General features: G+C 37.0%; 1 protein-coding gene across 4 annotated transcripts in view; it reads left to right on the top strand.

Annotated features, from left to right (window-relative positions):
* Nucleotides 1-17,625, top strand: part of CPNE3 (copine 3) — a 47,256-nt gene that overhangs the window by 2,760 nt on the left and 26,871 nt on the right. For 2 of the 4 annotated variants that reach the window (XM_015074739.3, XM_027064279.2), the window contains exons 2-5: nt 11,543-11,682; nt 11,960-12,139; nt 13,835-13,909; nt 14,977-15,048. In XM_015074739.3, coding sequence (XP_014930225.1) covers nt 11,551-11,682; nt 11,960-12,139; nt 13,835-13,909; nt 14,977-15,048 — 459 coding nt within the window. In that variant the 5' untranslated portion in view covers nt 11,543-11,550. Of the gene's footprint in view, nt 1-6,092; nt 6,595-11,542; nt 11,683-11,959; nt 12,140-13,834; nt 13,910-14,976; nt 15,049-17,625 lie in introns of those variants that run through there. The other 2 variants (XM_053208004.1, XM_027064280.2) reach the window with 2 other exon arrangements.

Here is a 17,625-nt window from a genome sequence, read left to right as displayed (position 1 = left end):
TATACATTTGGTAAGGTTATGATAACTATATTTAAGTTGATTATGCTGGCTTAAATTTGAAGAAGCTCGTGGAGGAGTATTGGGATTCTTTTGGAGATGCTGTTTATTCTTTTAGTATATAACAGCTTATCAGTGTGCAATCATATTTTTTTTTGCAATCATATTTAAAAAAACATTAAAATCAGTGTAATGGTCAAATTTACCAATATAAATTAGATGGGTAGATATTAATACAGTTTCCCAATGAAAAATAGAAGGAGATACTACATATTCATTTTAGCAAATCATTTTGAAATATCCTCTTACCAAGTGAATGTATTCTGTCTGGTTCCTGTGAAAATTACCAAAGCACAGCATAGTTGTAATATGCATTGCCATTAGGCTACTTCAGTTTTCTGAGCCTTAGTTTACCATGCCTCTAGACTCTATGGTGATAGTACATGTTAAAATAGATATCTGCAACTGTAAAGAGAAACTTATTGGTCACATTTTCATCTGTTTAGGGGTCAGGATGTTTTAAAAAGAAGTGAAAATCAAAGTATTTACTGATTGTGTTGTTAAATGCTTCTTTCTCCCCTTCCCTGCTTAATTTATCTTTAGCACTTACTACCATCTAGCATACTATATATTTTACTTATTTTTTTTTACTTCGGTGATATATTTTATTTAACCAAATATATTTAAACCATCATTTTAACATGTGATCAATCTAAAAAGTTATTGAGAGATCTCACATATCTTTTTCATACCAATCTTTGGAATCTAGTGTGTATTTTATTCACTTGATCTCAGAGGCACCACATTTCAAATGCTCAGTAGCCTACCATACTGGTCAAACCAAATTCCTTCATTAATGTCCAGACCATCTATAAAATTCTAACATCTAACAAGTGCAGCTCTATACTTCTAACACTCTGAGGTTCTAGTGTGACATTCTAGAATCTTGTGTTTCAAATAGTCTGTGCCTAATACTGTAGGATCCCTTGAGTCAAATAGCCTATGATTCCAATTGTTCTAAGAGTCTGTGATTCCAGCACTTGATATTCTTTGACCTAGATCAAGGGTCAGCAAACTCCAGCCTGTGGGCCAGATCCAGCCCAATGCTTGTTTTATAAAGTTTTATTGGAACACAGCTATGCCCATTTAATTTGTGGCCACTTTCATTCTCCCAGGGCAGAGTGAGTAGTTGTAACAGAGACCATGAATGACCTCTTGACCAGCCAAAACTAACATATTATTCTTTGTTCCTTTACTGGTAAAGTTTACTGACCCTTGATGTAGATATTCAAAGATTCTAAGTTAAATGGTGGTTTTACAGATGTTTATTTGATTGTCATACTTTATAACTCACACATATGTTACACACAGTCTTTTCTGATATGATATATGTTGTTCAAAGGAGACTGGTTTCCTCATCTTAGGCATTTACCATTTCAGGCTTCTATAATTCCATTAGGTTGATTACTTATTTTATTTATTTATTTATTTTTTTAAAGTAGGTTCCATGCCCAACATGGGGCTTGAACTTGTGACCCTGAGGTCAAGAGTCCCATGCTCTACCGATTCATCCAGCCAGGCTCCCTCCCTGTTTACTTATCTTTTTTTATTGTCTGTCTTCCTATAGTGTAACCTCATCAATGCAGGGTATTTGTTTTGTTCATTGTTCTCCCAACACCTTAGAACAGTACCTGACACACAGTAAATGCCCTATAAATATGTGTTTAGTGAGTGAATAATGTTTTTAACTGTTCTTGGTTGGGAAACAGAAAGGGGCTTGCCGGAAAGTTAAAACCAAGCTGCAGTGTATGTGCTAAGTAACCAGAAACGAATATTCTTGTAATCAGGAAATGTATAAACATTCAACAATCCTTGCTCAACATAAAAATTTTTACTTTTTTTTAAATGTTTATTTACATTGAGAGAGAGAGAGAAAGAGAGAGAGAGAGAGAGGCAGAGCATGAGAGGCAGAGGGGCAGAGAGAGGGAGATACAGAATCCAAAGCAGGCTCCAGGTTCTGAGGTGTCAGCACAGAGCCCGTGACCTGAGCCGAAGTCAGACGCTTAATTGCTTAATCTACTGAGCCACCCAGACACCCCCTCTCTCCATTTTTTTTTTAAGATTTTATTTTTAAGTAATCTCTATACCCAACGTGGGGCTCGAACTCACAGCTCTGAGATCAAGAGTCACATGCTCTAGTGACTGAGCCAGCCAGTTGCCCCTGCTCGACATACAAACTTAAATCTTGAGAAGGAAGTAGTTGTAGTTGTTCCAGCTTTAAACTGAAAGAATTGTTGTGTCATTGGGGCTCCTGGTGGCTCAGTTGGTTGAGCATCCGACTTTGGCTAAGGTCATGATCTCACAGTTCGTGGGTTTGAGCCCCACATGGGGCTGTGGGCTGATAGCTCTGAGCCTGGAGCCTGCTTTGGATTTTGTGTCTCCCTCACTCTCTCTGTCCCTAGCTCCTCCCCCTCTCAATAATGAACATTAAAAAAAAAAAAAAAAAAAGTTATGGGCTGATCGGATTTAAAAAAAAAAGAAAGAAAGAATTGTCATGTCATTGTTCACTATGAACTAGAAAAGAGCACATAAATGACAAAATGTGAAATGCCTGTCTTGCTCAATTAAATGTTGTATGTGCCCAGCTAAGAAGAGTAGGAAGGGAGCCGAGTTTTAGAAAGCCTGCTTTTAGAGTTGGGCATCATAGTTGGATAGTAGGGACAGGTGAGAAGTTCTGATGGCCAGCCCAACATCTAGGAGATTCCATTAGGTGGGGAGTTCTTCAAGCTCTCTGAACACCAAGGGGCATCAGTCTCAGCAGGTCAATGTGCCTTTATATAAAATCCAAACTGCCTGCTTCACAGCTGGCCAGAGGTTTCACTGAACCCTTACAATTTTAACATTTTCAACTGAGCATCCTGGAATTTTCTGCTAGGGAATGTAGTTCTGATTTTTATCAATACAAGTTTTGGTAAAAGGTGATTCACTTAGTAGATATTTACTTTGTAACCAACTTTGCCAAGATGCGTGTTTCATAAAGTGAGGCAATATTGAGATGTTGTAACTGCTTCTGACTTTTATTAACACCTCACTCAGTGCACCTACTATGAACTGTTCATTTGACAGGCTTGACAATATAATCAGTGACATTTCCAAAATGTATCTAAAGTAGCCAAGGGATTGGTAAAGCAGTATAACCTGAAACACATGTGAAGTAAACTCTGTAGCCTGCTGTGAATCATAAAACAGATCAATATAATCTTAGGAATTTTCTAGAGAAATCAAGGAAGGGGCCTTAATCGCTCACTTTTTAGCAATAAGGACAGGGTTAAAACAGCATATACTTTCTGTGTTTAAAGTAAGAGTGATCAAGTGTGAACACTTTTATATTTTATATCTTTCTGCACTTCTGCATCTTCAGGTATCAGCAATAGTATTGCTATCTGGATTTTATTTAGGATAATTCAAGAATCTGGAAATTCATTAAAAAAAATGGTGGTCAAAAGCTGATTGCTTTTGCTGCTGTGATATGAGCTGGGAGTGAGATTCCATGGATGGTAGTAAAACTCACTTCCTTATTATCTTGCATGTACCTAATAGGTTGGGCCCTGTGTTTTGTTGATGTGCATTACTTTTTCAAGTCACTCAGGGACAGGAAATTTAATAACAGTTCCAAGCAAAGGTACCTAACTGGTGGGAAAGTATTTACCTAACTGTGTAAATCCTAGACAGATACAGCTTTTTTGGTAGTGGGAGATGGAAGTTGAATTTGGAAAATTTTGTTCTTTTCCTTCCGTTTCCCTTTTTGGTTCTGATCATTTTTCTGCTATTTTCTACTTTTTTATTTTTCTATGCCTTTAATACGACTTCCTCAACAAGTTCTGTATTCACTATAATTAAATTAGTCATAGAACATTAACTAGAAGAGGCTTTAGAAGTTACTGAAACTGACTGGCTCAACTCTTAGAATTAACACTTGAAAAATCCAAGCCTAGAGAAGTTATAGCGCTTGCACACAGAGGTATGACTGACACAAAACTACTTCCGCCTTCTCCAACTCCCAATCCAGTGACCCTCCTGTTGGTCCTTTTTTCACATTGAAAAGAAAACATGCCCTTTTCTCTATTTATGTGCTTTAGTGCTTGACCTAATTCTAATTCTCTATCCCCATTTCTAGTGTTCCATTGCAGGGTTTAAAAACAAATGTGGGCATCACTTTCTTAATAAATACAGGGCAAGCTTACTGTACAATTCCTTTAATGTAAGTTTTTCACTTGATATTCAGTATGGTATATTCCTGAGAATTAATGTTGCTGCATTAATTCAGAAAGCACTGAGATCCTGTGTCCCCCATGTAGATCTGTGTGTGTGGAGACTTTAGCAAGAAGAAAATGCTTTCTTCGCCTTAAGTAATTCACAACGTAATGGGCTGTCTGGAAAAGGACCTGCTGTGATGTAAACACAAACCATTCCGGTTCTTCCACTATTTGGCCGTTACTGTTTATTCTGGTTGTCTTTGTTTAAGAAAGATAATCATAGTTGTAGGCTAAATATTAATCTTCTAATTTTAAGATTGTGTTCATTAATTTGTGTCAGACTGAATATTTACATTTCATATACTAACTAAAAAGCTATTGGGAAATTAATTAGAGACTATTGCTGTTATACTAAGTAATGATTAATTGCAGGCTTTAATGCTCCCAGGGCATCTGGCACGAGAGCAGACAGATCTGGGATCTTATGCTGGCCTTGTTACTTATCAGCTTGTTTATCTTGGGCAAGTAATTTAAACTTTTGGGGAATTTTTTTTTTCTAATACACACTATGTGTTGTTTGGAAGTTAACAATGTGCTGAATATTGTTAACATATTCTGGGGCAATCCAGATATTATAGTCCTAGTTACGATGTATCTTGCCATATAGTAGTAATCCTTGTCCTGTCCAATTTACCAGGGTTTTTTCGTAAAATTGAGAATATATTATTTGGAAGCATTTTGAAAAATTTGTAGAAAGCAAAAACCAGAATTTATCCAACTGTATGTACTTATTAACTCTCTCTCCTCTCCCACTCTCTATCCAAAATCCAGTAGCAAGTGGCAACATGAATACACATTCTTTTGTAACAGAATATAGTTTTAAGCCTTGGTAAAAGTAGAAATCTATAGATTTCTTCTCCAGCTCTGAGGGCACTTTGACTGCTTCCTGTCTGCACCATGCAGGTTTACCATGTTGTGTATTTCTGTGTATACATAGATAGCTAGGCATTCTGCTTTTGCATTGCATTCTTCCCTTACCCCATTTAGAACACATAGAAGATAATCAGTGAATAATTGTTGAATGAATGGATCTCCCCCGTATGATTATAATGAGCTCCAAGGTCTTTTTTTGCTGTATCAAGTCCCCGCTGTCCTTAACATGAGAGTGGGTGCACAATAACCTCTTAATGTAAACACTTGTTGATTTGACCTGGGATCTCCAAGAGGTGTAGCAGCTCTTAGACTTATTGCCATTTTACCCTTCTCCCACTTTTGGGGGGTGTGGGTTGAGAGGGACACTTATAACTGTTCTGAGCCACACAATTGGAGAAACACCGCATGGGCTGTGTACTGCTGATGTTGCTGGGCCCCATTCCAGCTGCCCCAAGGTTACCTTGCTTGCTTTCATTGTAGGTCATCCAGGATGCAATATGTATACCATTTAGTGAATCATCGTATTAGAACCAGAAGGAACCTTTGAGAACTTTGTAATGTTGCCAGCCTTCTCATTTGGTAGCTAAAGAGTGAAGTGTACTAAAGACATTGGTGGGTGGGCATTGACTTCTCCCTCCCCATTGTTACAGGACAAATAGTGAATCACTGCCACTGGCTCTGTCCCCTCTCCCCCATACACCAACTAGGCAGTTATTCAGGTAAACAAACTCTTCTGAGAGGATTTAGGAAAATTAACACTTATCTATAATAAAGCCTGATTGCTTGGCAAATTAATTTTGTGTAAATCCTAGACATTCTTTTATTATTCTTCTAAGAACTTCTTTATTTTTTTAAGCTTTATTTTAAAAAATATTTATTTTGAGAGGGAGGGAGGAGACAATCCCAAGCATGCTGACAGCACAGAGACTGATGCAGGGCTCAAACCCACAAACTGTGAGATCATGACCTGAGCCAAAATCAAGAGTCTGATGCTTAACTGACTGAATCACCTAGGAGCCCTTAAGAAGTTCTTTATAAACAAGGATGAGAAAGGTGTTTTATGTCTTAATATTGAATAATAAGCCATTGATGCTTAGACAGTCAATTAAAATATTTGAGTAGTCAATAAAATAATTGCTACCATTCATAGAATATTTCAAAATGCTGAGTGTCCTACAAACCAAAATTGTCTGGTAATTTTTTATCCCCACTTTATAGATGAAGGAATTGAGGTTCAGACATAATTTGGTAAAGCTGACACACCCAAATTAACAAGAGGAAGCAAATTTGAACCAAGCATACTGACTCCAAAGCTACAGCTATTTCTGTCATGAAAAACCTGTGCCAGATATCCTGCTTCAGGATGAAGAGGAAGCAGTAAAACATGGGTGTCTGTCTTCAGCTCACAGTAGATAAAAAGGGTGATGAGCCATGCATACAAGTAACAATAGTGAAAGAAAAAAGTGTCAGTACATAACTACTTTAGTGGGTAGTTATATACTTTAGGTGGGTATCAGCAACAGCTTTATGGAGAAAGTGTCATTTGAAATGGATCTTGAAGAACTTAGATGGGCAGGCTGGGGGCAGATGCAGACAAAGCCATGAATTCCAGGTGTAGCTAATTGGACTAGGCCCTGGATAGTCAGTAATGATTTTTTTAAAAAATGTCAGAAGTGAGGAGCGCCTGGGTGGTTAAGTCGGCTAAGCATCTGACTCTTGGTTTCAGCTCAGGTCATGATCCCACGGTTCATGGGACTGAGCCCCATGTCAGGCTCCATGCTGACAGCGTGGAACCTGCTTGGGATTCTCTGTCTCCCCCTCTCTCTGTCCCTCCCCCACTTGTACTCTCTTTCTCTCTTTCAAAGTAAATAATTGATTCAGGAAAGTTAGGGTGACCAGGAGAATGGTTGATAGGTTTAGTGTTTTGGGGGGTTATTTGCATTTTAGAAACCAAACGATTCTCTGGTAAAGAATCTGTATAATAGAGACGCTGTTGTCCACTCCTAGGGGCTGTTTCTGTCTTTTCTATCATCCTACTTTTTGGGTAGTAAAATACAAAAATGACTCGTTAGTTGTACACACACATTCTTCTGCCTGGTCACTTATCCCAGCCAAATCTCCTATTTCCCATCCTCAAAGGGTACAAAACATTTACTTTATTTTCTTCATCATAAAAGAATATTATTATTGCTCTTTTTAAAATTGTGTATCATGTGCTGGATAATGACATAGAAAGGAAATGAAAAGAGCATCTTCATGAATGTTGCTATTAACAAGGTTCCAGACCTGATTGTTTATGTAGTTTCTTCCATTTGTCATTCAGTCATAATGAGTTTCTAGATAAAAATGAGGCTGCATTCAGTCATTTTCATGGGGGAATGCTGCTAATAGAGGAAATTTGTGTCCCAACAGCAATTAAGTTATGTAACTGTCAACAATTTACTACATAATCAGGTGTGTCTGGCATGTTGGTTTTGTAGCTCTTGTATGAGCATTGTTAGGGAAAAAAATAATGCTCCTCTGTTGTGTTGTGTCTCTTTGCTGTGAGACTAACTTCACACACAGATATGGTCTGTATTTTCTGTGTCCCCATCCTTGGAAATTTGAGGGCTTTCTGGTTACACTACATGTTCTTCAGAAGCTTTAGAAATCCTTGTTCATTCTAAGTCTGTCCTCAGGGTACTGCATTATCCTGGGTACTGCTGACGTACAATTTACAAGACTCTAAACTACCTTATGCAAAAGGAAAAATTATATAAGTAATATTTATTCCATAGATTCTAGGTTAGATATGAAGAGCAAGATGGCTGGCACATTCCAGATTTATAAGTTTCCTTGGGGTATCTCCATTTTCACTAATGAGGAAATCTAGGCTCAAAACATTTAAGTAATTTATTTGCGGTCATGCAGCTATCACCAGATGCAGGATTCAACCCAGGTATGCATTCCTTCAAATTTGATCTTGTTCCTATACTGTAGTTATCTGTTACTATTAGTGCAGCAGGAATTCAAATGAGGGACTTGGTGTAGGTTGGAATAATTAGAGAAATCATCTCAGAATAGAATAGTAAAAAAATATAAAACATGGGATACACTGCAGGAGATCAGAATCTGGGGGCAGGTAGTTCTAAAATTAATAATAATAATAATAATAATAATAATAATAATAAAAGCAACTTTTGAACACTTACTATGTACTAGGCACTGTTTAAATATATTCATTCATTCAGTCCCCACAACAACTATATGAGGAAGGGACAGTTATTATTTTCATTTTGTAGATGAAGAAACCGAGAAGTTATATGCAGGTTAAGGCTTTTGTCTGAGATCACAGACAAAGTCACTGGTGGGATCCAGATGAGAACTCAGCTGTCTGATTCCAGAGCCTGTCCTATGGGGGAATGAAGAGGAAGGGACAAGTCAAGGGTCTTCAGGGCCGAATACAGTAGATGTAGAATAGGGAAAAGGTAATTGTGTATAGGGACAAGGCTGAAGGATGTAGGTTTGGGGAGTACTGTATGCCAAGTGGATGCCTGAAGCCTTGAGAGGGAAAAGAAGTAAAGGTAGACATGACATCAGGAGGTGACAGAGCCTGAAGGGATGCTCACAGTTTCTTGGAGGGGAGGAGGATGAAGGGTTGGAATAGGAGATGAAGAAAAGTCAAGGATGGAGAATCCAAGGAAGAGACTGAGGATGAGGCCCCAGTGTCAATATGCCAGAGACTTCATGGATTTGGATAAATTCAAAGTAACTGGACCATTGTCTCTGTGCTTTTGTGTTTGGTGGTATCTCTTTTTTCCTACCAGTTTCTTCTTGCCTCTTACTATATTTTTAGCACTTTTTCTTTTTTCACAAATCAGACTGTAAAGGAATGATGATTGTATTCATCCTATCATTGCAAATGCTCTTTAACATTGTGCGTATTTCCAAAAGGAAATAGCTAATCTTCTGAATTAGATGGTGTGGAGACATGCTAATTTTCGTGAATTCTGTATCCATGGATTGCTAGATATAAAGACCTTATGGGTATCATGTTCTAAATTCTAAGATACTGTAGAATTAGAAGAGATTTGACACAAGTGACATTTTAAAAGAAGCCATTTCATCCTGCCATCCCTAGTTTGAGAACTATCAGTAGCACCTTCTTGCCCACCCCCCAAATCCTTCAGCTGGCTCTCAAGTGACCCTAAACTCACCCCTCCTACCTGTCCAGCCTGGTTTCCCCCAATGTAGATGCTCACTTCTGTGACACACAGTGAGGCATCCTCACTGTGTCTTCTAATGTCTTGGTTCTTTTCTACTTCTATGCTGTCTCCCTCTTCACCTAATGGAGTCCTTCAAAGCCTGGAGAATGAAGTCTCATCCACACTCTTGATACTGTTAATTCTCTGTCTGCTTCAGTGATTTCTCCTTTATCTTGATATCTTTGGCGCATATTGTCAGCACTGTGTATTTTGGCACTTAATAATTTAGACACAGGTAACCTGGCAAAAAAAAAAAAAAGAAATATGACTTTATAGTAGTTTTATTTTACAAAATAGGATACTTAGTAGGTGAATTGGGAATATGTGAATTTTGTTTCTTATTAAGGAATAATTCTCTTCCAAGTGAAGGTACACACATACAGCATTGCTTTTAAAAGGAATTCCTAGCTACCAAGAGTATGAAACCTACCTCATTCTCATTCTTCTTTAATTTAGGAATATTAAATGCTGATATTGATTTTTGGCACACATTGAGGATCCCTACAATTTTGAGAGCGTCCATTAGAGCAATTAATGAGTTTCCATGAGACATAAGTTGTTTTTGACATTGCCAAAGGGCTCTTCTCATAGTAATCCTTATCATTTTAGACCTGATTAAGCATTTTGTACAGCACAGATATCCTGTTTAAGTATAACAGGATGATGAGTGGATTTGTCCCTGTTGTCCCAGAATGTCAACTCATCTCAAAGTGGAAGTCAAGGGCATTAAATACTACATCTTACTATCCTACCTCCAGAACCTGTCCTACCACCATCAACCTGCACTGTACTCTTAGACAGCTGGCTAAGTGAACTTTCAACCAAGGAATGCAATGCCTGTTTCTTTTTCTTGGTGAAACCTACAGTTTCTTTCTTTCCCTGGGTTCGGGGAAGAAGGCAGCTTACCCTCAACATATCATCACCTCTCAAGGCCAGTTCCCAAGTATTCCACTCTGTCCCCAGTCATCTTCATATATTGATTAGAGGTTGGAGTGGGAAGGGGAGTGTGAAAGCTAGGTTAACTGTGGTATTCCTCAGCAAGTCTTGAGGAAACTTAGGCCATGCCTGTTTGCTGGATGCTGTCTGTGGAAGAGTGGGTTTGCCAACCTTGCCTACATGTTAGAGTCATCCAAGAAACTGATGCCCAGGTTGCACCCTTATCTCTTTCGGTGGGACTCTAGCATCAGTCGCTTTGAAAACTTCCCAGGTTATTCCAATAAGCAGCCAAGATTGAGAACCACTGCTGTAAAATGTATGGGGATGGGATAGGGAGTGGAGGGGGTACTTGGGGTCTTTTATTCTCCAGGTTTGACTTTTAGATAGAATTCTTTTTTAAAAAAAATATTTTATTTTATTTATCCTTGAGACACAGACAGAGCACGAGCAGGGTAGGACAGAGAGAGAGAGAGAGAGACACAGAATCTGAAGTGGGCTCCAGGCTCCGAGCTGTCAGCATAGCGCCAGACATGGGGCTCGAACTCACGGACCGCAAGATCATGACCTGAGCTGAAGTCAGATGCTGAACTGACTGAGCCACCCAGGCGCCCCCCAAAAAGATTTTATTTTTAAGCAATCTCTACACCCAGCATGGGGCTTGAACCCACAACCCTGAGATCAAGAGTTGCACGTTCTACCAACTGCGCCGGCCGGGTGCTCCTGAAATTCTTTGAAAATAAAATACCTCACTCAGTATCTTGTTAAATAAATAAAGATAAAGGTTGTAGTTTAATCTATCTTTTGTTTCAGCTGAATACCATGTTTAACTGAAGGATCAAGATTATACTTGCTTGGACTTTTTCTGAATGGTAAAACTTTTAATAAAGTGAAAAGATTAGTATGTTTTATTGGCCATCTTAAAAGCTGCATCTTATTGTCATACAGTAAATTAGTTTCATCCCAGCAAGAGAATCTGACTAAAGCAACATCACTGGGATGAGCTAATAGCCATCTGGATTGGCAAGGAGCATATATTGACAGTCACATTCTAGCAAGTTTATTCTGTGATCCTATTCTGACAATTTGTCCTAAGAATTCCACTATTTCATTGAGCATGCATGTACTTCTTAAAGGCACCGTTTCATTGGCTTTCTCATTTCCTTGGTTTTCTCACAGCTCGAGAGATGGCTGCCCAATGTGTTACAAAGGTGCAACTGAGCATTTCCTGTGACAATCTTTTGGATATGGATGTAGGGTCAAAGTCGGACCCCTTATGTGTGTTATTTTTGAATACGAGTGGTCAACAGTGGTATGAGGTAATGTTAAATTCTGTAGATGAAAAGCAATCTGAATTGCTCTTTTGATAATGTGAAGTGCTTATTTGAATTGTTAAAATAATAACAATTTAAAATTAATCTCTTAATGCAGTTTTTTTAGGCAAGTTTGTCCTTGATTGCGGAATTTTTCACCTATGTATAGAAACTTCCTTTACCTATCCAGTATGCCTATATCCAGTTACCTGTAGGACAGCAAGATGCTAAAATGTGAGTGCATTTTGATCTGAAGAAACTTTTTGTCTTGGGGGGAGTATAGGTTGATCGCACAGAAAGGATTAAGAATTGCTTGAATCCCACATTTTCCAAGACATTTATTATTGATTACTACTTTGAAGTGGTTCAGAAATTGAAATTTGGGATTTATGACATTGACAACAAAACCGTCGTGCTGAGTGATGATGACTTCTTAGGAGAATTTGAATGTACCCTTGGACAAGTGAGTATAATTAGCTGTTGTACTATCTTGCGTCTAAATTTTAACCAGAGAATTGGGCATTTTTGATAAGTGCTCATTAGTTTAATTTTTAGAGTTGAAAAACATGTAATCACTTTAAAGCCCTGGTTCATATATATATGTTTGGTTTGAACATTACATAATTTATCTTATTTTTCATAAGGGCAGGAACTGTGTGTTTTTGGCAGAGCCCATTAATTCTTTTTCGTTGGGGTGTTTCTTTTCCTTTTTTTTTTTTAGACATGTTTCATTTGTCATTTCAGCATTTCAGTACGTAATACCATTGCTCTAGCTGCTTTGTGTACTATTTACAGGTTTCCTATTTACATATTTCAGTACAGTTTTTTCTTATGTTTAAGTCATAAACGCTTTCAAAATAACATCAACTTCTCTGATGTTCTAACTAATGTGACTGGTCCCACTAGATCCCCGATGGCCCAACACCATCCCTCTACCTGGCTTGCTCTTCCTAAACATTAGGTACATCAGTGTAAGCCTTCCTCCCCAAGTAAGCATCTCTGAACACCTTGAGTAGTTTGGAGCACAACCCTAATCTCAGCTGGTACTCTCTACTGCTCCTGTCTTACAATCCACCACATTGTATTATAGTTGCTTAATTATCCATCTTTCCAGTATATGACAGATTTTATCAGGGTACAGGTATGTCTGTAGGCTCACCATTTAGCTCCTAGCTCAGAGTCTGACTTCTAAGGAGAGATCATGACCATTGCAAAACAGCTGGAAAGATCTCAGGAGGGAGCAGCCATTGTTTTTCAGTGGGTGACATTTATTGCTTAGATTTATTTATTTTTCAGTGTTGAATTGTTTGTGGATCTTGGTATTTCCTATTCTCAAGGACAAAAGCTGGTTGGTTTTCTAAAACTTTAATGAATAGTATCAAAGAGGAAATTAAAGTAGTAGTTATTTTTTGGAAAAAAAATCACATTGTAGCTAAAATTATGATGAATTTCAGAGATTTTCTGTTTGAGAGTACCTCTCTGTTTGAGAGTACTCTATTGTTTTAATCAAAATGATATATTTTTTCCAGTTTTAATTTCCTTTTTTTTTTTAATTTATATTCAAGTTAGTTAACACACAGTGTAGTCTTGGCTTCAGGAGTAGAACCCAGTGATTTATCTCTTACATATCACACCCAGTGCTCATCCCGAAAAGAGCCCTCCTTAATGCCCGTCACCCCTTCAACCCTAAGGCTGTTCCTGTATTTAAGAGTCTTTTATGGTTTGCTTATCAAAATGATATTTTATGGGGGTTATATCAAAGTTATATGTCAGTTGAAAAATTGAATCCCATTTTTGAGTGTTCTGAGGCCCACCTCTTACCTACAGGGTTTTCAGGTCAGTGATTAGTGTATGTGAAGAGAATCTGGCCCTCTTTTTCCATTACAGGGAAGCAGTTAAACTTTGAAGTAGTTGATAAAGAAACTAGTGGTTAGGAAGATTGTATCTGTCAGGATTGGCTCTGTGGAAATCTTTTCCAGTGGGTTTTAAATAAATAGATGTGTTTTATAATCTCTCAGTCTTTAAGGAATTGACTTAATGTTTCCATATGTAATGACTTAAGTCTACTTTATACTCAACTCTTTTTTCAAACCATTCAGCTTAAAAATTTACATGTTGAAGTGAAATAGCTCTTTGTATCACTTTCCAATTTTAACAGATTGTGTCCAGTAAGAGGCTAACTCGACCACTGGTGCTTAAAAATGGCAAACCTGCGGGGAAAGGGACCATTACGGTAACAATAAGATATGTGTCTTTTGCCTGAAAACATTTAGCATGATAGGACATGCTGAAACTATACATACCAGACAAATATACTCTGTAGCCATGCTTTTATCATTTGATCTTGAATGTTGCCCTTCATTGGCACTTGCCTTATAATGATCACAAAATGGGAAATATATTGGGTCAAAAAAGAAGGAGAAAAATGCAGTGTGGGAATTCCTTCTTTGAGTCTTTTAAGTTGCCCATGGAATCAGGTGCACCTTGGTGATACTTGCCTCTCCCCCATGGAAGTGTAAATTCCCAAGCTAGAGAGAAACAACTTAATCATCTGAATGGACCAGTTTGACCCTCTACAAGCAAACATAGTTCCCTTAATAGGACAGAAACTTTGCATAATGGATTTTATTCCAAACGGTTCTATATCATGCCATGCCCATTGAGCCTCTCAACTCTTAACTATCTTTTTTGTGCTTGCACTCTGCAACCCATCCGTCCACTCAGATTTTTCCATTGCTGATTATTGGTCCTAGGCAAATGAGTATATGGTTTATACTGTTTTAGATTTCAAATTATATAATGCTACACTTTAAATAAGTACCTCTAAATAATAGAATAAGATAATTATCTTCCAGAGTTTCTGTCCAGGTTATCACTGCCTGGAGCAGTAGTTTTGAACTTTATCCAAGAATAGAAGGCTGGCTCCCTGAGAGGCCATGTTTGAGGGTTATTGTCCTTGTCAAGTACATTTCACCACACAACTGTTGCTCTGGTTTAAATTTCCTGAGACAGAAGAATGTTAAGTGTCTTTGGGGTGTTGACTTCTGTGGGACAGAGAGCATTACAGTAGTTAGCTTTATTGCCCTTGGGGTCATGATAGCCTGGAATTTGTTTTTAAGTAGAACAGTTTTTCAGTTACATTGGATGAAAATTATTGATCTGATAGTTCAGTTTAAAGTTCAATTTAAAGTGTTCTCTAGGTATGATTTACTCACAATAACAATCAATCAGTACTTCCTAAGTTTATCAGAACCCCTAAAACATATTGTCTTTCACTTACCTTATGAAATCCACTTATAGATTTCAGCTGAAGAAATAAAAGATAACAGAGTGGTCTTATTTGAAATGGAGGCAAGAAAACTGGACAATAAGGTGAGTAGTTGATGCACATTTCCACAAGGATGCCATGTTTTGCCTCACATTGATTCCTTTTTGAAAAAAATAATAATGCAATTAGCATTATGAAGTCCATCATCTGAACATCACTTAGTATTTAGTTACTTCCAAATTCTGCTTTTCAGTCTATTTTTAAGCAGAATCTATTTTCCTTAACCTCTTTCCTCTAGATGTTATCAAAGGATTTGTCTATCTTAAAAGAAGAGTTAATAAAAGCATTAATGTTATTGTAAAAGTTATTTGAGAGAGTGTTGTTGGATTACTTTAGGGAAAGAAGGAAAAATTTTATGTTCTGTTAATTATGGATTTTCCTCTTTGCCTCCAAAAGTGAATGTTTTTTTTTTTTTTAAATGAAGGAGGAGTACCAGTACATAATAACACAACAACTTAGTCTATGGCATGAATTAGTATAATTCTTTGAGTGATTTTTATACCTAATTACATAATCCAATCAAATTTTTATCATTTGCATTTACCTTACAATTCACTTTGTAAACATCTTAGACTAGTAGCCAGGAACTATTTTTATTTTGGAGAAAATTAAACATACAAAGAATAGCATTTAAAAAACATCTGCATGTCCCCATAACCCATCTTCAACACTTCTAACTCAGGGCCAATTTTGTTTTATCTCCACCCCTATCTACCTTCTCTCCTCCCAGACATCATATCATTTCATCTGTAAATATTCTGGTGTATCTCCAAAGACTCTTTTAATATTATAATTGGTTGGTATGTCTTAAATCTTTTTTAATCCATAAATTCCCCCTTTCTTTTATTTTCTTCCTCCCTCTTTCCATTATTCCCCCTCATTTTCTCCCTTCATCCCATCCATCCATCCATCCATCCATCATGCAATTTATTCAATAAAGAAACTGACTCCTTTGTCCTAAGGATGTTTTAATATTCTGCATATAGCTGATTAAATACTTGTGGTATCATTTAACATGTTTATCTCTCCACCTTTATTTCCTGATTTGTATAAGCTGGTGATTGAATCTAGAGGAATGATCTGATGATATTTTGATGGTATTTTGTTACAGCAGTTTCATAGGTGGTGGCATTATATCAGGAGGCTCACATTGTTGAGTTCTGTCTTGTTGGGATGTTAGTGAACATTGATGATAACTGTACTACCTAGATATATTATTTTATTCAGAGTCCTTTAAATAGTGAGATTCTCACTCTATCATTGTTTCTTTATTTATTAATGAGGATAGTTCCATAAAGAGAAGTATTCTTACCCATGTTGGGTATTTATTTATTCTGAGATATTATTGTACAGGAAGCAAATTAAAATGTTTGATTTTTTCCCCCCAATATATACAATTTCTCAGAATAAGTTGGTTCCCTATTATCCTCTAAATGTGACAATGAGGATTTGTTTGTTGTTTTTTATTTTTAGTATTATATGAGCTCTTTATCAGTGAACTTTTATTGATGCTTAAATTATCTTAACTTTGGCCTTTGGGAATCTCTTTAAATTTGTTCCTGAAGTCAACTGGCATATCTCCAGGAATCTTTGGATGGCTTCATTGTTCTGTGGCATGACAAGATGTTCCAGGATTATTTTATCTAATTTCTTCCCCAGACTGGCAGATTAAAAGAAGCCTTATTATGTTTTAGTGGAAATTGTTGTTTAGAGACCAGTCTGGTGCTAGGGGTGCTTATTGTTGATTATTGCCACTTATTGTTTCTAAGGCTTTTTAGTAGACAGAGGAAAGACTGTTTTGTTTTTGTTTTTAAAAGAAAAACTAAATCATAAATTTATACAGGTATTTCCAGTTCAGATACAGAATTACAGGGCTTTACTTCTTTAATTCTATATTTACACCTCCTGTCTCTTATGCTGAAAATCTCATTTCGTAAGGATGTTAACATAACTGTTTATCTGTTGTGCCTTTTATAATATCTAATAGTTTCAGAATAAAATTATCCACATTATCTTTAACAATATTTTTACTGGAAACAGTTTGAGCTTTCTTTGAAATTCTTTAAAAAAATTTTTTTTAATGTTTATTTATTTTTGAGAGAGAGAGACACACACACACACACACACACAGAACATGAGTGTGGGAGGAGCAGGCCTCCAGGCTCTGAGATGTTAGCACAGAACCTGATGTGGGGCTTGAACCCACGAACCATGAGATCACGACCTGAGCCGAAGTCAGACGCTTAACCAACCGAGCCACCCAGGCGCCCCTTGAAATTCTTTTTTAAAATTTTATTGATTGATTAATCGATTGATATATATAATCTCTATACCCAATGTGAAGCTTGAACTCATGACCCTGAGATCAAGAACTGCATGCTCTACTAACTGAGCCAGCCAGGCACCCCTCTTTGAAGTTGTTTTTGTTTTTAGGGTTATATATTCTACATGGGTTGTATTTTCAAATTCTTTTGGTTTAAAGAAATCTTTTAGTTATTATTCTATCACAATGACACATAATTGAATTTTGCTTTTGAAATTTAGGGATTATTTTCAATTTTTAAAAATTTAACTTACTTTTATAATTATGTAAAAGATTTATATGGTTTCAAAGCCAAATC

Source organism: Acinonyx jubatus, chromosome F2 (assembly GCF_027475565.1).
Source record: "Acinonyx jubatus isolate Ajub_Pintada_27869175 chromosome F2, VMU_Ajub_asm_v1.0, whole genome shotgun sequence".
Classification (NCBI taxonomy): Eukaryota; Metazoa; Chordata; class Mammalia; order Carnivora; family Felidae; genus Acinonyx; species Acinonyx jubatus.
The sequence above is the reverse complement of the archived record's forward strand: the minus strand, read 5'-3'. Positions and strand labels throughout refer to the sequence as shown.